The 21037-nt window shown below is 33.4% G+C and overlaps 3 protein-coding genes across 12 annotated transcripts in view; 2 read left to right on the top strand and 1 right to left on the bottom strand.

Annotated features, from left to right (window-relative positions):
• CEP290 (centrosomal protein 290) overlaps positions 1 to 11493 on the top strand; it is a 71341-nt gene extending 59848 nt beyond the window's left edge. For 7 of the 8 annotated variants that reach the window (XM_039365174.1, XM_039365179.1, XM_039365178.1 and 4 more), the window contains 11 exons: positions 2315 to 2438; positions 3156 to 3290; positions 4156 to 4242; positions 5671 to 5835; positions 6282 to 6404; positions 6872 to 7044; positions 7997 to 8141; positions 9125 to 9198; positions 9291 to 9391; positions 10493 to 10581; positions 11054 to 11493. In XM_039365174.1, the coding sequence (XP_039221108.1) occupies positions 2315 to 2438; positions 3156 to 3290; positions 4156 to 4242; positions 5671 to 5835; positions 6282 to 6404; positions 6872 to 7044; positions 7997 to 8141; positions 9125 to 9198; positions 9291 to 9391; positions 10493 to 10581; positions 11054 to 11242 (1405 nt within the window). In that variant the 3' untranslated portion in view covers positions 11243 to 11493. The remainder of the gene's footprint in view (positions 1 to 2314; positions 2439 to 3155; positions 3291 to 4155; positions 4243 to 5670; positions 5836 to 6281; positions 6405 to 6871; positions 7045 to 7996; positions 8142 to 9124; positions 9199 to 9290; positions 9392 to 10492; positions 10582 to 11053) is intronic. The other variant, XM_039365176.1, reaches the window with a different exon arrangement.
• A 989-nt stretch (positions 11494 to 12482) lies between these two features.
• CUNH12orf29 (chromosome unknown C12orf29 homolog) lies at positions 12483 to 21021 on the bottom strand. The gene is made up of 7 exons (XM_039365204.1): positions 20800 to 21021; positions 19825 to 19942; positions 16224 to 16319; positions 15627 to 15743; positions 13915 to 14112; positions 13166 to 13335; positions 12483 to 12781 (listed from the first exon to the last, which is right to left on the bottom strand). The coding sequence occupies exons 1-7, from the start codon at positions 20887 to 20889 to the stop codon at positions 12599 to 12601; spliced, it is 972 nt and encodes a 323-aa protein (XP_039221138.1). The 5' UTR covers positions 20890 to 21021; the 3' UTR covers positions 12483 to 12598.
• Positions 20878 to 21037, top strand: part of CUNH12orf50 (chromosome unknown C12orf50 homolog) — a 36789-nt gene continuing 36629 nt past the window's right edge. For all 3 annotated transcript variants that reach the window (XM_039365200.1, XM_039365195.1, XM_039365203.1), the window contains exon 1: positions 20878 to 21010. The gene's annotated coding sequence lies outside the window, so the exon portion shown is untranslated. The remainder of the gene's footprint in view (positions 21011 to 21037) is intronic.

Genomic DNA, 21037 nt, shown 5'->3' on the forward strand with positions numbered 1-21037 from the left:
CTTGCAGCCCATGCCTGCTCCGACATCCAAGCCGGTTCCAGCATGGTGCTCTCGGCATCAAGTTCATTGGAAGGGGATCCCCACCGCTATTCTCAAGATCACTCTCCTCCGTCTTCCGATCTTTCATCGTTAGCATCTTAACGAATTCATTCCCAATAGTCTGCTGGCCGCAGGGGGTGTCTCAATCCATCCTCTGGGGTTCGTCTACTTCCTTCCGACAGGAGTGGGTCACCACACCCTGTCTCCTCACTCTGTCATTCGAGGGAGTTCCATAACGTTGATGCACAGCGAGTGAGGGAGGAGGGAGACAATCAGCATGTAAAGGGAGGGGGATTCCTCTCAGCCCTAGGGCTAATGGGAAAAACACTAACGGTCGAATGAAGGAAATGGGACATAATGACGCATGTGAAACATCGAAGGCATGGCACAATCAGTTGGGCCCGTTAACACGTTCTAGAAGCCAGATGCAGGTTATTAACATCTTATAAAAAGCGTATCCCAAGCGCCTACCTTTTAGAACCCTGACGATGTTGATGACTCCCAATGAAAACTCAGTTATTAAAACTCTTTTATTTTTTCTCTTGGTAATCGACTTGTTTTTGAATTTTATCATATGTGTGTGTGTGTGTGTGTGTGTGTAGGTCTTTGGTTGTTCAGGTTTTCTCCCGCGTAAAATTGGAAGTGTCTTGGCGACGTTTCGACGAAGTCCCATTCGTCATCTTCAGGCCGGTGTTTTCAGCTTTGTGCTTCAAGGAGCAATGTGTGGTCTTAGCTGTTTCTTCCTTTTAACTGCCAGTGGAGGTATGAACTGATTGGGTGGGAGCTTAGCTGTGTTCTGATTGGGTGGAGGTGTGTTCTGATTGGTTAGGGGTTTGGCTGTGCTCTGATTGGATGGGGGGTTGGCTGTGCTCTGATTGGATGGGGGAGTGTTCTGTTTGGGTGGGGGCTTTGTTGTGCTCAGGTTAGTCTCAGTTGCAGGGGGTTTTAAGATGGTGGGCTGCCTTGCTATTTTTTGGCTTCGCATTCATGGTCGTGCCTCATCTTCATGGTGGGTGTCAGTTTGCTTCATGTATGGATTGGAGGGGTTTAAAGTGGCTACTGATGCAGCTGTGGTCTGGCTTCTGGTTTGTGGTCGTGCCTCATCATCGGTGTGGTTTTGGGTTTGCTTTTTGCGTGGATGTGTGGTGGTGACATCCTGTGTGGCTTTTGTGAGTGTGGGTCTGGTGTCATTCTTTGTGTTAGGGAGTCGTTTGTCAATAAGGGTGGGTTTCCAAATGGCTGGTAGGCGGGAGGTATCATCTCGTTTGTTCAAGCCATCGAGATAGAAAAACGCCCACACAGCATAAACAAGCGAGATGATACCTCCCACCTACCAGCCATTTGGAAACCCGCCCTTATTGACAAACAACTCCCTAACACAAAAAATGACACCAGACTCACACTCACAAAAACCACACAGGATGTCACCACCACACATCCACGCAAAAAGCAAACCCAAACCCACACCGATGATGAGGCACGCTCACAAACCAGAAGCCAGACCACAGCTGCATCAGTAGCCACTTTAAACCCCTCCAATCCATACATGAAGCAAACTGACACCCACCATGAAGATGAGGCACGACCACTAACACGAAGCCAAAAAATAGCAAGGCAGCCCACCATCTTAAAACCCCCTGCAATTCAGACTAACCTGAGCACAACAAAGCCCCCACCCAAACAGAACACTCCCCCATCCAGTCAGAGCACAGCCAACCCCCCATCCAATCAGAGCACAGCCAAACCCCTAACCAATTAGAACACACCTCCACCCAATCAGAACACAGCCAAGCTCCCACCCAATCAGTTCATACCTCCACTGGCAGTTAAAAGGAAGAAACAGCTAAGACCATCGCTCCTCGAAGCACGAAGCTGAAATCACCAGCCTGAAATGACGAATGGGACTTCGTCGAAACGTCGCCAAGACACTTCCAATTTTACGGGGGAGAAAACCCGAATAACCAAAGACCTACATATGTATGTATGTATGTATGTATGTATGTACGTACGTACGTATGTACGTACGTACGTATGTACGTACGTACATACATGGCAACTTTGTATTTTTGCCAAGAATTATTCATTAAAATGTATGTAAAGTCAGTGGGAGTCCAATTCAACTCAAAACTTTTTCTTTTTATCTAATATTTATTTATGATTAAATCAACTTTTATCATACAACCTTATCACAGTCACACAAATATAAGATGTGAAATATGAATCACTTGTCAAATTGTGCAGTTCTTAAATAATATCTTTCCATTTGTATATCAAGAACACAATATGCTGTCCCTCGAGATACTGTTGTAGAAGATTTGCACTTAAAAAACAGATATCTACAAGAAAAATTACTAGTACTAGAGAAACAACTTCCCCGAGACACTTGTTCAAGGCCATCAGTAAGTTAATCTTATAATAATGGTTTTTCAAGATAAAATTCTTTGCTATGATAGATTATAAGTTCCCATGATTTTGACAATGTTTTATGATTGTGTATTTTAGTACAATATTTTATGATATTTGTTATTTAGAGAGCCAGTTTGGTGTAATGGATAAGGCATTAGGCTAGAAACCAGGAGTGTGAGTTCTAGCCCCACCTTAGGGACAAAGCATCTGGATGATCTTGGACTATTCACTTTTCCTCAACCCTAGGAAAGAGGCGATGACCATCCACTTTTGAAAAACCTTGCCAAGAAAAGTGCAGGGAGTTGTCCTGCAGTTGTCCAGAATTGGATATGATTGAAGGGAAAGGAAAAATGTATTATTTCATTTATGTTGTTTCTGTAAACTATTCAGCTTGCTGAAATATGATAGATTAGTCTTTTAAATAATAGAGTATAGATTTACTTTTTAGACATCTTGGGTTTTATATGCTGCCTTGGCAAGATCATGTTTTGAATAAAAAGTGCAAATAAGTATGAAGGGATTATATACAAATTTTCTTTACAGTAGCAGTTGCTTCCTTGCTTCTTGTCAGAATTCTGGGTAATATAGCATAATATAGTAATATAGTTGGGTTCCATTTGTTCTTTAATACTATTGTTATTTGTAAAATATCTTAAAATGCCAACTATTAAGCTTTTAAACATTTATTATAACTTAACCTTCTTCTGAAGACATCAGGGATAGGATCAGATGATCAACATCAGAAAGAACAAGAGCTTCAAAAGGAGAATCTAATATTGTCATCTGAAAATATGGAGTTACGATTCCAGCTAGAACAAGCCAATAAGGACTTGCCAAGATTAAAGGTATATATTTTTATTTTATGAATTTGATGTTCTGCAGAAAATTAATATGTTTCAGATTTTTTAAAAAAATGTATTTGTAACACTTGCTCACGTATATCAATAGATCAATTTCTCTATACATGACTATATCTTAGATTAAATTATTGGAAATAAATTATTTCACAAAGATCCTTTTATGAGATATGACTATCATTGTAGATCACACAACAATAGCCTTTGCTTTGAAGAAATTTATATGTGCATCTCATTAAAATTAATCTTGATCAGGCATTTAACATCAAAATATTTGTACGATTTTTGTTTAGATTCTGGATTTACCTATTGAATTCTGCTGAGTATATGGTTCCTTTTCTCTTAGTTATGGCATTGGTTTTTGTATTATTTTACTGTGATTACAATAAAGTGGTTTTATTACTCTTCCTCCTTTTTCCAAAAGCTTTGAAATATTGAAATGTCTACTGATTAGCGAGAATACAATCTTTCTGAATTATTACCCTGAATAACATAATATTCACATTCTTCTTTCATAGTGTAAATTGTCTAATTCAAAAGTTAACAGATTCTTGTCACAGAGTGACATAGTTTTGCTTTGGTATCATGAGTGTAAATAATTACAGTAGTTAAATACATAGTGTAAATCATTAGAATTATTATTAACAATTAAGTATTTAGTATATAACTGGAAAGAAGTTCTTTGTGAACATATAATCCTTTGTTGCATGCATCCAGATACCTTTGTAATAGAATGGATATTGCAGAGAAAGCTAATTTCTTTATTCATATTTTGAATTTTCCATTTTACTATATTTTTATTTTTAGAAGAAGTGTTCAATAGAATGAGATTATCACTTTATTTTTTCAATAGAATCAAGTAGCTGATTTAAAAGAAATGTGTGAGCTACTGAAACGAGAAAAGGGAGAAACTGAACGGAAATTAGGCAATGTCAGAGGGGTAAGATTATATGATAGAACTTGTAAAAGAGATACAGGAATGAATCCTATAAATACTACGTACTTGTATTAACTGCATTAAAATATAGAAGACCTTTGGCTTTCAGCAATGAAGAGTTTCTTATCCCAAGGTAGAGAAATATGATTTGTTTGCCTTAATAGCAGAGCATGAGATTTACTAAAAACTGAGACAAAATTTAAATAGGAATAAAAATAATATATCAAATACTATATATGAGAATTGTTTTTTTTTACATGTTACAAAAATATAATTTTTTGATAATTCTGTCTTAGTACATAAGAAGGACTGTATCATGTCAAAAAACTAGGAGATTCTACTCTCACCAAATTCATCAGTATTCATTTAGGTAAATGTAGCACTCCAGAACCAAAAACTCCTTGGATACTATGTAGTAGATCACCATCTCATAGTTAGCAATAGCACTTAGACTTATATATCACTTCACAGTGCGTTACAGCCCTCTCTAAGCAGTTTACAGAGTCAGCCTATTGCCCCCAACAATCTGGGTCCTCATTTTACTGATCTTGGAAGAATGGAAGGCTGAGCCAACCTTGAGCCGGAGAGAATTGAACTTCTGGCAGTCAGCAATAGTGCATTCTAAACACTGTGCCACCACAGCTTTTAGTAGCTAGTCCCATCCAGCCTGTAAGATTTAGCTAAGTTTTCATTATTATAGTATAGTTAAATGAGTCCACAAAGCCTACAGAATAAGTTATAGAACATAGAATCTGATTATAATGGAGCAATTATTTGTAACCCTTAGCTTCTGTTTGTTCACATGAGGGGATAAATCATCTTTCCATAGATGTCCAGGCTGCAATATCTCCTAGCTGTAATTAAGAAAAATGATTTTTCCCATAGTTGCATTTAACTGTAAATTTTAATATTATAAGAAGACAGTATTCTTAACTATATTAGAAATCCGTGAGAATGAAGTAAAATCTGCACGTTCAATTTTTTCTGATTACTGGGGATATTAATATAGTAGGTGTAAATGACTTCTCATAAGTTATGCCTTGTAGAGTTTCTTTGTCACAATATGAAGCCAAAATAGGTTTGCTTTCATCTGTGTGTTTCACTGCAAAAGAATTTGTTCACACTGCTCCTGCAAGTACTTCACATCCTGCAATGTTACAAAGAACAAAATAGAGAAATAGCTGCTAAAGTAATTGGTTTGCAGTTTTTATTAAACCTCATATCCATATTATGTAACTATAAAGTGATAATACCATTTATTCTAAACAGTACTATATAATATTGAACTAAATGTCTATATCAAGGAGATATCACAAATAAAAAATATACAGTTAGAAAATATTTTCTTGGAGCCTATGTAATAAAAATGGTATTTTTAGATTAATAGATAATATGATATAATATAATATGATCTCTTATTTATTCATGTAGGCTGGAAGAAGTGGAAAAACAATTCCAGAATTAGAGAAAACAATTGGCTTGATGAAAAAAGTTGTTGAGAGAGTCCAAAGAGAAAATGAAGAGCTAAAAAGGGCACCTGGAGTAGTCTCAAATGAAAAAGTTGCCAGACTTGAGCAAGAAAATGAGGACTTAAGGGTAACATATGCTATTTTAAAGACTTTTTATTTTAATATTTAATCTGAAAAATATACAGTGATTATGAAGGTTGTCTCCTTACTCTTGAGCTTATAAAGATCTCAAGACCTGGTTGAGGTCCTTGGGATCCCAGAACTCGTGAGGTGGCTCTCTTATTAATATCCCTTCATTTATGATTTTTCCTCTTTTAGCTCTTCTTTTAGAACTTAATTATAAATTATGAGTTTGGAGTACCCTAATCATTCTAGAAGTTGGATAATACAATGTACCGTACATGAAAAAAAAAACATTTTTTTTAAAGTATTTTAAGTGAATACAATATGGCTCTGTAGAAATTGATAAGAGCTTTACCATATACAAATAGATACTATGCTTTTTAAGATTTTAATAATATGAATAATTTGTGATATAATATTCCTTTTTTCATTTATTTTTAAAATACTAAGTCTGAAATGGAAAAACTGAAACTTCACTTTGGAAGTGAACTAAGTGCACGTTATGAACTGAAGACTAAAGGCACAGAAAAAATCATTGCTGAAAATGACAGAATACGTAAGGAGCTGAAAAAGGTAACTATATAACATTGTATAGATATTGTATAAAACATTTTCAATATAGCTTGATTCTATCTGGGGTTGGGTAACAACATTGGCTTGCATTTTTGAGGAAGCAACTTTATTTTTTAAAAAATATTGCTATAGATTATTAATCTATACATTATTATTTATAACATTTGAAATTATTCCAAATATTATAAATAAGCATGTCTCAGTCTTTCCCATTTTGAAAACAGAACCCTTAATCTTGATATAGAAACAAATCATGGCTTCAGATCCTGATTAGTAAGGATTAGTAAATTAGAATAATTAAACTAAACCACATTTTTTCAGATTTAATGGAAAATTACTTTCAAGAAATAGGATTTGTTTTGGCATATGCATCAATGATAAGACAGGAACTTGAAGACATAGTGTTCATTCCAAGCTTAGTTTGGAAACATATTTCAATTTGTTTAATATATTTTTTATCTCAATAGGAAGTAGAAAATGCAGAAAAACTGCGAATGGCAAAGAATAACCTTGAAATAATAAATGGGAAACTGAATGTGGAATTGGAAGAGACAACAAAGAAATTAAACTTAGCAGAAAACCGAATCCCAAAACTTGAAGATGCTGACACCAAGAACTGGAAATCTATTGTTATAACAAGGTACAGGTTGCTGTTTGTTAACAGCCATTCAATAACCTAAATTGTGACAGCATTAAATGAGTGGTACTTACAACCAGTCCTTGAAGTTTCAGCTTTTACAGCACTTCCGTGGTAATGTGGATGTGATCTGGGCATTTGACAACCAGTTCACACAGTAGTTGTAGCATCCCACAGTCACATGTTCACCATTTCTGACATTCTCTGCTGGTTTCCTACAAGCAGAGTTGTGGGGAAGGTGACATGGAAGATTGCAAATTCTGCTGCTATTTTTTCTCCTCAGGAAGCTGGCAGAAGTCACGATCCTCACTGAACGGCCCTTGATTTTCACTTAACAATGATAATGGGGATTATCAGGATTGCTATTGCTGAATGACATGCTCATATGATACCTTGCTTTATGATCACATAATTTAGCAATAGAAATTCTGGTCATCATTATAAAGTAAGGGCTAACTATAGAACTAAATAATGGAAAATATATATATCCATTTCCCCCAAGATTTCAAAAACTGTTAATTTATTTTTCAAGTTTATTGGCACTTTTGAATAAGTTTCAAAATTTGGAAACTTATTGTTAATGAAAAACATATCAATTAATAGCAGATTTTTGCATCTTTGAACTACATACTTCTAATCTAGAGCATATGACAAGGTCCTTTTTGTTATTTTGTACATTTAAAAAGTTGATTTGGAAAGCTATACAAAATGTTCTTCAGAGTAATCATGTTGAGCTGTGATTCTGTGTTATTTATTATCGATGTATGCATTTCTGTCCACACTGCATCTGTTCAATATGAACAATTCAGTATGTATCGTGTGTCATGTATGATTTAATATAATTGATAAATCAATTGATATATCATATACAATCTTATTTTCTTGAATAGTGGTTTTTTTTTAATGAGGCAATAGGAATCAGTATTGTCCATTTTTATTTTTTTTTTACTTTCAGGATGTTTGAAAATAAACTCAAAGAAATGGAATCTGAAATTGCCAGAAAAAACCAAACCATTAGTGATCTTAAACAGAAATTACAAAAGCCAACAGAGAGTGGAGAAAAGAATGAAAACTATATTGAAGACTACCTTAAAGCACAAGTAAGATTTTATTTTTATTTATTTGGTGCCTTCAGGTCAGCTGGCAAGTCCCTTCTGTTTTCCTTGCACATTTTTTTTCAGAAATGGTTTGCCATTGTCTCCTTCCTAGGACTGAACGTGACTGTGGTTGAGTTCGGACCAGAACTCACACCTTAACTGCTATGTGAACTAAAATAAAGTTTAGTGTGGACATAATGTGAAAATGTGGTATTTATATTTTAATGCAGTTTCTTCCTTTGCAAATGCATTTTTTTTCCTTTCTGGTTGGTGTCTAGGGGGCAAGTTATTCTATTCCACTCCTGGTTCTCTGATTACTGGGGAAAACTTCCTAGAATGGGCATCTCTGATAAGGAGATTAAAGCTTTATAAATCTTTTTAGAATCCTATCCTTTAATTGTTCCTGATTGGCATGGATTATTTTATTGTATACTGCTTTTAATCTCTTAGTATTGTTTAATATAGAGTTGGGATCAGGCACACATGCAAAAGTCACAGAGGACATCTGAAGGCTCATTCCTTCATAATTGCTCATTTGCTTCATTTTGCAAAACAATTATCCCAGAGTTTTTTAATACAATTTTTATATCTTTGGTGATGAGATTAAAAGTAAGGATCTCTATCCCTTAACAGGACAAGCTCCTCTTCTGCAGTAAACTTTTTTTATCAATTTACAAATTAAAGGATGGCAAAAAAGAGAAATTACATGTTTCTTCTGCAAAAGCTTATTTACCTCATTATTTTACTTTTGTTAGCTGAAAGTGACACCCCTGAAAATATCATTTTATTGACTTGGTGTGTTAAATTGGCCGAGTATCAAAATCACCTTGTAAATTTCAGTCTATATGGACTTTTAAATGGGCTTTCCTCTACTTCAGTCCAATACTTGAATCATTGCACTGAAGTCTATTCCATTGTTTACCTTAGAATTTTCTCATAGTGAGAAGTTCCTAATATTAAAATGAAATCTTTCTTTTCACGTGAAGGCTGAGGTCCTCAAAAGTGTTCCTGAGGATACCAAAACAGAGCAAGAATATGTCAGAGAAAATCAACTTCTCCGGTAAAACATACAAAATGTTCCCTTTATAAAAACAGAACAAAACATTAGCAAAAGCTGCATAGACTTCTGCTCTTTATTGTTTCTTCTTACAGATTAACTAATGATCGTTTGGAAAAGGAAAAAGCAGAACTAATTTACTTGATGGGATCTTCTAGAAATCAAACAAAACTTAAAGGAGATGACCTTGCAGCTGGTAATATATAAAATACTTAGTTGTATTTCTAACTAAACAGACCTTTCAAAGAACCATTAGCAGAATTTCATTCATAGAGAAAGGCTGCCAGCATTCTCACCACAGTTCCCAACAAATTATTTCCGATAATCAAGAAACTTTGCTGCATGTGATAAGATCTGATAAATGTTTATATTTGGAGGTGGGAGACAAAATCCAGTTATTATAAGAGACTAGAAGTAAAATGTTTTTCACAAGAATAAATTGGAATAAATAACATGATTGAAATTCTACTCTTTGGAACATAAAAAGTTAAATTCAGTGATTTTGCAAATCTATTCTACCAAATTGCTTTAAAACCTAATAATCTGTGTGGGTGTTTAGATCTAATGTACTCAAATCTTTTATTGCTGTATCAGGGATTGTGTGATTTTCCTAGAGCAGTGATGGCGAACCTTTTAGAAACTGAGTGCCCAAACTGCAACCCAAAACCCACTTATGCATCGTCAAGTACCGGGTGGGTGTGGCCCATTGGGTGGGCGTGGCTGCCGTGGTAACGGCAGACAGGGTGGGACTAAAAAGTTCAATCAATCAATTCCAACTTTGCAAGATCTTTTTTTTCCCGTGAGAAGCTGAAATTGACTGATTTTTTTTTTTTTTTTGGCACATGGCGGCAGAGGCCTAAAGTGAAAAGATTTTATAAAACCAGCTGAAGGCCTAGGACTGGGGCGACGGCACGCGTGCCCACAGAGAGGGCTCTGAGTGCCACCTCTGGCACCCATGCCATAGGTTCACCACCACTGTCCTAGAGCACGTGAAAGCCCCCTCATCTCTTTCCTGTGCAAACATTAAGTAGAACCAATGTTAACTATGATTAAACATTATCTATATGGCCAAGGTTGCCATGTTAATTACAATTAACATAGTCATGGGGAATTCATATAAGGTTTCAGAAGGCCCTTCCCTAGTTATGCCAGTAGCTCTTTTGCATAACTATTTCCAATCAATTATCAATTACATTAGAATATTATATAGCTGTTCTCAAACATACTTCTTAGATATATGAAAATCTATGTGTATTCATTTGTATTTATATCTATAAACTTCTATTTGAATATTTAGAGAAGACTGGAAACTACAAACTAGTGGCGGAAGTAACAGACCTCAAGACACAGCTTAAATCTTCAGAAGTGGAACAGCAGCGACTTCATGTTAGTACTGTAATTTTTCAATTCATTGGTTATTTGCAAAATATCCATATTGATAGGCTTAGAAAATATTGATGCATTGAAATCGATCATTATATAGCATTACATTGCTAAATATTACAGCAGTCACTTTTCAAGTTAAGCAAACAAACTTTTCAAGACAAATTTCTTATATTGGATTGTAACTGCAAAAAGTAGAGGCAAAATGAAGTTGATGTTGTGATAAATACAAACTATTTAATTCTTGGTTAAATCGATCTTTTGTACTAGAAACCATTTTTTATAATGTCAGGTTGTAACTAAAATGCAAATATGTATGTTTTTATTCATAGGGCATGAAGAAACCAAGAACACTTTTTGAATATAGAAAAAATATAAAGACGTTATATCTGTTGAAATTAATGGATTGTGCTGAGCATATTTGTTTGTATGTGTGTATGTATTAGGATTAATATATAGTTTTTTTTCTCATTAGGAAGAAATAAAAAAACTTAAAAATGAATTAGACCACTTTGATCCAGCCTTTTTTGAGGAAATCGAAGATCTAAAATATAACTATAATGAAGAAGTTAAAAAGAATATTATCTTAGAAGAGAAATTGAAAACAGTTTCTGAAAAATTTGGAGTTCAAGTAGACATTCCAGGTAGAATTTCTATTGACTAAATAATACTGAAGAAATGTTTCCAAGAAACTTGCCAATACTGAATGAAACATTTGACACAGAAAATGAAGAAATACATCTTTATGAGTCAGGTATTTTTTTTCTCCACTTATTTTAAAGTCAATAAAATGTGGGTTATTTCTGCTGTGTGTAACTCTTATACAATTTTTTTCAAGTGCCTACCTGATTAATCTGATTGAATGCTTTCACAGGCTCAAAGACAAAAGATTAAAGGGATTATAATAATGTAAAATTGCTAGTTTTTTTAATTGTCCTAATTTATTAGAATTATTATTTTTCTATGTTTGAATGTATAAATTGTGAATAAAACAATATAATACATTCCTAATTTAAAATATTTAAGATAAGTTATGTTGAATAAAAGTGTTACAAACTTCAAGATCATTTTTCATTAGTTAAGATGTTCTTGAATACGATAAAATGCTGCTTTGTTTTGACAGGACTAGAGTTGCGTCTCCTTATATCTGCTTCAGAAAATTAAATGTTCTACATCAGATTTTAGGAGCCCCAAAGGGGCCATAGAAGAATAAGTCACTGTATAAGCAGATATCTGTTCATGATCCTAATGTAAATAAAGTTCTACTACAAACGTTATAAAGTTATTTAAGATGTGAAGGATCTTAGCTAAACATTTTAAAAGAGACGCCAGAATGGGGAGTTGCTTCCTTAACTGTTCATAATTAATGCAAGTGTTCCTTTCTATAAAAATGCATAGAAGCAAAGAATCAGACTGATTCTATGTATTTTAAGTAAAATGGTTTACTTACAATATTCATGACTGATTAATATTGAAACATTATATTCTCCAATACTGGTAGCAGCATATAAACTACAAGATCTTGCTATGAAGTTATATAGTTTCTATAATAATTTCTAAGTTTCCATCTTTTTTTAATGCCTTCACTATATAGAATCTACTAAGGTTAAATATTACTGTGCCAGCAAAAATGGACATACTATTAGGTTTTTTTTAAAAAATGAAGTATTTGTACATTTAAAACTAAAACAACCTGTGAGACTAATACTTAACTTTCACTGCTTGAATAAAAACATGTTGTGTATTTCACATTTAGGGACTGAAACAATAAAAGTGCTGATAAGTTAAGGTTTTCTTTATAGCTTCTACTAGTTTGTCCAGTTATGTATGTATATATGTACATACATGTATGTGTGTGTGTGTATATATATATATATATAATTATAATTTTACAGTCAAGCATGTATAGACATAATATAATTTATATTACACTTCAACAAACATTTTACATATCTTTAGCTTATTATAAATGAAGAAGCAAACATACAGATGGTTCAATGTTTTTTCTGAAGAGACCTGGTCATAAGTCACTTATTATATCTCTAAGACTATTAAATCTGTGTCCATCCAACTTTGAAAAATAATGAAAAAGAGTCTTTGGTTCAAAATTGTACTTGGATCTACAGAAAGTGACAGTAACTGGTTTTGACGTCAAAGAAGGATCTGCAATTGGCCAGGATAAGCCAAGATGATGTCTGTGAAGCTATTTAAAAAAGAAAGAAAAGCAGTTAAAACATTGATTTTAATGTATAATCTGTATAGCCTTGTTTAATGACAATACTTGCAGAAAAGTTTGCGTAGAAACAAGCAAAGAAATAAGACTATGAAAAGTATTTGAAAGAGGTAACTTCAAAAAGCCCGTTACCACAAGGATTAAAGCAGCTATGTTCTTTGAAAGATAGATATATATTCTATGTTTTGAAGGCTTTTCTCAGCGCTTTCTTTAACTCTTTGTACATGTGTGCAGTCTTGGCATATATGTATATTTGGAGGTAAGAGTAACATTTTAATAAGCTCCAGGACACTAGGCTTTCTGAACATTAAAGAAAAAAAAATCACAATTCCTCAATGAAACTTGCAGGATTACCTTGATTAAATTTCCATCACGACAATGCCACACAATTCCTTCTATCTTGCCCTCTTTGCATCCATCAAGCCAAGTTAATATATCATTGCGATTTATTGATGGTGCATTTTTAATCTTAAATGTTCCATGTAGTACAAGAAGGTGTACAGGATGTTTCTTGTTTCCTAAACCTATTAAAATATTCAGAAAATTATAACCAGTGTATTTTATTTTATACAAGAACTCCTCACATTAATCTGAATTGTTCCTTCTCCAAAATCCTATTATAATACTTGCTTCCATAATATATTTACTTCTACCACTATATGTATCTAGGTTTTTTATTTATCTTGTCTAAGAGGTCACTTGGATTGAATTGTCTAATATTTTATTACAATTCTTTATTTCATCAAAGTCATAGAGCAACATATGTTATTTCTACAATTGAATACTTTCAGAAAATAACCTTAATACTCCAATTGGGAAAATAATTTGGAAAAGTTGCTTCATAATTCATTGGTGCATGTACATAGCACCTGTCTGCAACTCTTTAAAACTGTCATATATGGCTGGCCTTTAAAAGGTCCATGCTACTTTAAACAGTTCCAGACAAATATCATGTTCACACTTTGAAACACTGGATTACCTTTCTAATTAACTCTATTATACATTTACTGTTTTGTTTTTCTACATTATTACATTTGTAATTTCAGTGTAACGGTTTTGCTATATTGTCACACTTTTTAAAAAAAATGAGTTGAAGTGCTTACCATACGGATTTGCATTAATATTTGTTCCAATAAGTTCCAGCGTCTGCTCTGCAATCTCAATTAAAGGTACTGGACAGATTTCTAGAAGATCAGGTTCTTCAGCATGATGCTTCAAAATGAGAGCGAGTTCATACTCGTAATCAACAGCAGAAGAATGCCAACAATATAGTTTGCTGTTTTTTTCTACTGGCACCCAACCTGATTATTATGAAACACAATGTCAGTATTGACTTGAGATTGATTGACCTGACATATAAATAAAAATATTAGTGAGATAAATATACATTTTATTGTATGCAAAAAAATGATTGAAAAATTACCACTAATCAGCAGAGGAATTCTGTTTATTTCAATTCAAAAAGGAAAAACTCCATAGCTTACTCTTGTGTTTGAAATTCAAAAAATCATGAAACATGTTTTTTTCACTTGGAACACAGGGGTATTCATGATTAAGTACTCCTATTTACTCAGAAGTCAACGAAATACATGACTTATAAAAACTGTGACATTTAGAAACCACCACCATCAATAATTTAAGAACAAAAAGCAAACAGCCCACTATAATACACTTTTTAGGAACAACCCTCTCACTTTCAGAGTAATGCTGGCCAGTGTATAGTTAAAAATTTTAAATTATGAATATGTATGTAAAACAAGGATTCTCATGATAAGGATTAATATTCTACTCTCAATTTGGCTAGAAAATATTAACGCATGATTTGTTAACCTACAATTTTTTTCAAATGGTATCACAACAATATGAAACTTGTAAGAACTAGTGCAACTCTTGAAACTTGAATGCTTTACAGATGTGTGAATTTCACCTCAAAATGCCCAACCAGCGCAGTCAGTGCTGGGAATTCTGGGACTTGAAATCCATATATCTGAAGAGTGCCTGGGCAGGGGAAAGTTGATCTTATGGTTATGGCAAATAAATGTAAGATTGCCACTATCGTTTTTTTTGTAATTAGTATAATTGACAGCATAAATAATTTGAAAAGAATGGAATAAATGAATCTATTTTTAGTATAATGTAGACCTCAGTCCATTAACAATTTTAACTCTGAAGTTATGAACAATTCTCAGGAGGGGAATATATATTTTCCAGGTAGCTGCTTACATATTGATGTTTCTTTTGCTTGTATTATTGCCAAATGGGAAGCTGTTAAATGAGAACCCTCGGGATAGGATGTTTTGCTCAATTCACCTGAATTCACCTAGTTTCCCTTTGCCCCACATAATTTATCGTTAAAATGGAAGGGAAGTCTTAATATCATTGATAAAATGATAAAGGAAACAAAATTACCTAATATTTTGTTTTTTGAGGGGGGAAAATAAACTTGGAAGTTCATGAAAGAAAAGTTCAAAATGAAAGATAGGAATATTTTTCATGATATATTTTGAAGATGAGGAAAAAATAGGATTTTCCGAAAAGAGATAAAAAGAAGAGCACGCAGTTCCTTTTCTTCTGATAAAGTAGGCAGAATTAACTTTGTACTTTCCAATTACAATCCACATTTGGATGTCCTTTACTAGATACCATACCATTATTACTGACTTAATTTAAATAATTTCTAGACTATTTTAAAAACAAATCTATAGGAATGATTTATAACTACACTATAAATAAAATCTTTCCTAAAGATGAAAGATTAAATAAATGACTTTAGAAGTTTAGAATAGAATTCTCATATTAAATAATATTTTTATACCTGGAATGTGTCCATTTTCATCAGGAAAAGGCTTTCCATTGTAGTACTCTATGTCCTTGGCTGGAATCCAACATTCAGGGACAGACCTGAAATCTTCTTCAATATTCCATGTAAATCCTATAGGCAAGAATATGAACACCACCTTTGTAAAAGTTACCATCTATCTTCTGCCTTTGAACAGGTTTACAATTTAGGGTAAATAATGAGCAACAGTTTGGCAATGGCAATTCTGGTTTTTTTGTGTCAATTTTCGATTGCTATTACATTGCAAATATGACAACTGCTAATCTGCATCTACTTTTGCTGTCCCATTTAAAAATTTTGAAGTGTATTTTCATTAATGTTATTGACATAATGACAATCAAAGGATCTTCAAACTACTTTATTTAATATATGGCATATCATACATTCAAACTACTAATTCATTTTAATAGGGCAGTCGTACATCAGAATTTGATCAAAACATTTTAACATACTGTTAATCAAGAATTAATATTCTCTAGATAATTCTTTAAGGACAGAGGGAAACCTAACATGAAATGCCTTCATTATCACTTTTTTATGTTACAATATATATTTATCAGAAAAATCACCTACCTTTTGAGTGTTCTGCTGAATACATAAACTGTTTAAACTTCTTCTCAGCTTGCTTGTTCGGTTTTCTATCAAGTCGGGCCCAAAGATAGGGATGACCTACAATGAGATTGAAAGTTTGATGCTTTTTTCAATTATTTCATAAACCAGGTAATCTGAGGTCTTGTTGAAGCACATATATCTCCAGAAATAAGCAAACATGTGGTATGACTGTATAAAAAATATTTCATACTTAGATTCTATAAGTGGTTGCACCATTTTGAACTGAAATAACAGCAATCAAGCATAACCCAGATTTTTCACTCTACATTTTTGCTTTCCTGAGTCTTCTAAGAGTGCTTCAATTCTGACTATCAAAGTATTATCTACGTATTTCCAATTGTTAGTGTTTTGACTTCTAGCTATCATACTTTTCAATCTTCTCATCCCTATATTTAGTGACAAGATAAACAGAAATGGAAATTAGAATCATCCTTGTCACATACCCTTTCTCAACCACTGTTGTTCCAAATTCAGTAACTTATAGTAGCTCTTGCGTTCATTGTAAATGTTCTAAGAATGATCACATGTACTGTTAGTTTTAATATATTTCATATTCAATCATGATTCACAAAATCAAAGATCTTGCTCTATCCAGTGAGACAAAGGTAAACCTATTTCATGTACTTCTCTTGCTTGTAATTATCTTAAGCTAGCTATAGTCTATGCATGACTATTTTTCTTAGTAACATCTTCACAAAACGTTTGCTTACATCAGAAATAAGTGCAATGGACAAGCATCTGTAAATTTTCTTCTGTCTATATTCCTTCCTTCCTCCCTGTTTTTTTATCTTTTTTGTTCATTCAACATCTTTACCATAATTAATTGGTTTTTTATGTTTTGATCTTGTTATATATCTTATATAATTATCTCCAGATCTATCATTGAAGTTTGACACTTTCACAGATATTTTTCTTAAAATCATTAGCGCTACTGAATCCTTCCATTAGATCAAGGTAACAATTTCCTCAAAAAAGACAATATATTTTATTAGACAATCCTGTTGAAATGAAATGTTTGTTTGTAAACCTTGCTTATTACACTCAATGAAATTCATCATAATAATCCTATGATTATTTTAGACTTAAATATGCTTAGCTGGTTTATGATATTTGTTATTAAACGCAATAATGGTTAATTAAGGACAAATATTTTTATATTAAGGCGGCATACTACAGACATATTATAGAATATTAAGTAATATCAGTTTCACAATATTAGTTTCTGTCCTTAAAATCCTTATAATAGATCAGAATAGTATTATAAAGTATTACTGAATGAAATTTTATACAGAAGTGAACATGCATATTAAAAATCATTATTTAACAGCAAGATGTGTAACAATAAAAGAAGATAATTATGTAAGACTGCTAAAACAAAATTGGATTTGGAAAAGTGGAGGAACTTCCAACTTTCAATATTGGGGAGAATAGCAACAGTGAAAATAAATATCTTACCAAATACTCTTTTTATTTCAAACGATCCCTGTAAGGCTGGGAAAAGCCCTTTTTGATGAACTGAATACAATAATATTGAAATTTATCTAGCAAGGGAAAAAAGCTAGAATCAAAGTGAAAATGCTACAAAAAACAAAAGACAGTGGAGGATTTGGACTGCCGGACTGGAGGTTATATTACCAAGCAACCATTCTAACATGGCTTAAAGAATGGATAATGCTTAGGGATAAAAGACTATTGTACCTAGAGGGGCATGACCTGCAAATCTGTTGGCATGCCTTTCTGTGGTATAGAAAGAATAAAATACATAGATACTTTCAAAACCATTTTATAAGGAATGCACTTCTTTCAGAATGGGAAAGAATAAAAGAAAAAAAATATATTAAGATACCCGAATGGCTTTCAACAATGGAAGCTTTTGCTTACCCAAATGTAATTAACTACGATAAAGTTATGATTTATAAATATATTTTGGACAATGAAGGAAAATTGAAAGACAGACAAGAGTTATAAGAACAAGGTATTGATTTAGCATGGTGGCCATATCTGCAAATTCAAATGAGATATAAAAAAGATGTTAAAACAATGGGATTTTATAAAGAACAGACAGATTTTGATCAGATAGTATTAAAAACATGAAAAATTGATTAAGAAACCCTATAGATTTCTGTTAAACTTAAAGATAGAGGAAGAACAAGTAAAAGAAACAATGATAAAATGGGCAAAGAATTTTGGATATAATATAGAATTAGAAGATTGGCAAAAGTTATGGGAAAGAAATATTAAATTAACTAAAGCAGTGCCATAAAAAGAAAACTTATATAAAATGTTTTATAGATGGCATATGACGACAGTGAGATTAGCAAAAATGTTTAAAAATACTTCAAACAATTGTTGGAAATGTAAACAGAGACCAGATACTTATTATCATATCTGGTGGACATGCCCCAAAGCAAAAAGATTTTGGGTTAAAATACATTTATGGTTGGAGAAAATGACTAAAAAACAAATAAACTTTAAACCAGAATTATTTTTGTTAGGAATAATAGGAGCTAATTATGAGAAAGATTGTAGATATCTAATACTACACATATTAACAGCAGCAAGAATGGTATTTGCCAAACATTGGAAAAACGAAAACTTACCAACTGAAGAAGTACTAAATAAGAAAATTCTAGAGTGTGCAGAAATGGATAGATTGACTTTAAAGATAAAAAAGACATGGGAAACTTTTAGAACATGGGAAAATTTTTATCAATGGCTAGAAAAATGAGTTAAAGAGAAAGGAATGTGATATGTAATTTTGAATCTAAATTAGTAAGAAGGCTATTGAATGATGAATTAACATATTGTTTATGGTAATTATATCTATTATTGTTAGTTAAATACATGTACCCAGACGTTATGCTATTTGCTAAATATTGAAAATGTTATTTGGAGAAACCCAACCCTAACCCAAACCCTAATCCCGACCCCACCTTATCGCTAACCCAATAAAAACTAATAAAATCTATACAAAAAAATCAATGTCTAAAAAGATGGATAGCTTGGATATTTCTGTTCTTGTTTACGATTACTTCACTTTTCATATTCTCACCTAAGCAATTCTCCAATTCTTCAAAATACTATCTAATACTGTTGTTTAACAACAATTTACATTTAGTCTAAAAAAAAAGAAGACCCTGCACTTGTAGGGAAATGCCAGGAAGAAAAAAATGGTTGTAAGATGTGTTGTTTGAGTATAATGGTCTTCAGGTAAATACTGCAAGATAAAGCTCTCAAGATATGGCTATATTTGGAATTTTTTGGGACAAGGTAGCCATCTAAGATTAACATTCAGGACCTTCATAGCCAAACTTCTATGGCTTAGACAGCATATACTACCACATAACTCTATGTTGACAGCTACATTATATTATTCAAATTGAAGTGTTACTAGGAAACTAAGAGCCATGCTGAGCAACAGGACCCTGTTGTCTGGCATTTTTCACTACATGGAAGAGGAACATCCTAACATTTTGATTTAGTTACAAAAATGTGCATGCTACTTGTTCATATATATAATACCTAGTCCAATAACATTTTTAATTTAATTCTTCTATATTACCTTTGTATGTAGTTATATAACAGCAAGTTCCATCCACCTTTTCTGTTGGGATTGCATTGTATATATCTGCAGCTAAAGCCTTCTTACTAATAGAGTTGGTGGCCAACACTTTAAAAGACTGAAAAGAAAATGGTCATTGTAAACTTTTAGGCAAATGTAGTCTTCTTTAAAACTTTAAAAATTTCTATCAGGGTTTTTTAAAAAAACAAATTAGGATGACCCCAGTAAATTCAAACTGAATCTGTTTGAAATTAGAAGCATAATTAGCAGAAAATTAAAAAAAACGGGTGGAGGTGGAATGTTTGTTGTAATAATATGTTGGGATAAAGTTAAATCTTCTGAAAAATCTATTTATTCAAATAGCTTTTATGAAATAAATGTATTAAATCAACGGATGATAGCTGCAAGTCTTGTATCGGCAGAAATCATTGGTGGAGCAATATTCTACCAGCTAAAGAGTAAGCCAGGATGCATTATAATCCCTGAAAAATCTAGTCCCACAAAGAGGTAGAATCTGAGGAAGTAAATTCCAATTTACCAACTTCCTTTTGAAGTGTGAAGGCTATTTCACGGCTTTCGCTATTTTTAAAGTATTTGCACCTTTAAAAAAAGCCCATAAGTAACTAAATAGTTCACATGGATGCCGTCCTGTGAATTGATAAATCAAACTTGGCAGAGATTTTGGAAGAGGTGAAGCGACTACACCTCTTAATGCAAAGTCGTTCCTTGCCGGATATCCGCGGTAGTTTCACGTGGCCGTGGTGCAAAACTGGGCGAGAGAAACCGGCGCGAATAATTCTTGGGTGCAGATGCAGCAGGTTGTTTTTCGCGCAGTCAAGCTCGTGTCTGGTTCTACTAAGACCCGCGATGGTCCGGAAAAATCAATATCCGATTCTTTGCTTGAGACTTCCCAGTTTTTTTTCTGACAGGCCCGTGGCTCTCCTTCACCCCAGCGGGTAACTCCGACCCCAGTACCTGGCGCTCCCGCTTGGCCGAGGGCTCCTCCTTCACTTGAGTCACGAAGAGGCAGGGTACCTTCTGCTGTACCGAGCCCAGGCGGCTCATGGCCCCAAGAACGCGTCCCTTCACCCCCTGCAAGCGGGAAGTCTCCAATCCTCAACTGCTGCAAGCCGCTTCCCAGCCAACCTGGAGGCCGCCTCCTTGAGCGGCGACAGACGAGGCAGGGGTAAGTCTCACTGAAAAGATTTCTGGG

This window comes from Crotalus tigris, unplaced genomic scaffold (assembly GCF_016545835.1).
Source record: "Crotalus tigris isolate CLP2741 ecotype Arizona unplaced genomic scaffold, ASM1654583v1 scf7180000019971.1508617, whole genome shotgun sequence".
NCBI lineage: Eukaryota > Metazoa > Chordata > Lepidosauria > Squamata > Viperidae > Crotalus > Crotalus tigris.

Coding starts and splice junctions, on each gene's coding strand:
- CUNH12orf29 (XM_039365204.1), bottom strand. CDS start 20,889: ATGAGCCGCCTGGGCTCGGTACAGCAGAAGGTACCCTGCCTCTTCGTG. Junction 16,320..19,824: donor TTATATAACTACATACAAAG/GTAATATAGAAG, acceptor ATCTCATTGTAG/GTCATCCCTATCTTTGGGCC. Junction 14,113..15,626: donor TGAAAATGGACACATTCCAG/GTATAAAAATAT, acceptor CATAATAATCAG/GTTGGGTGCCAGTAGAAAAA.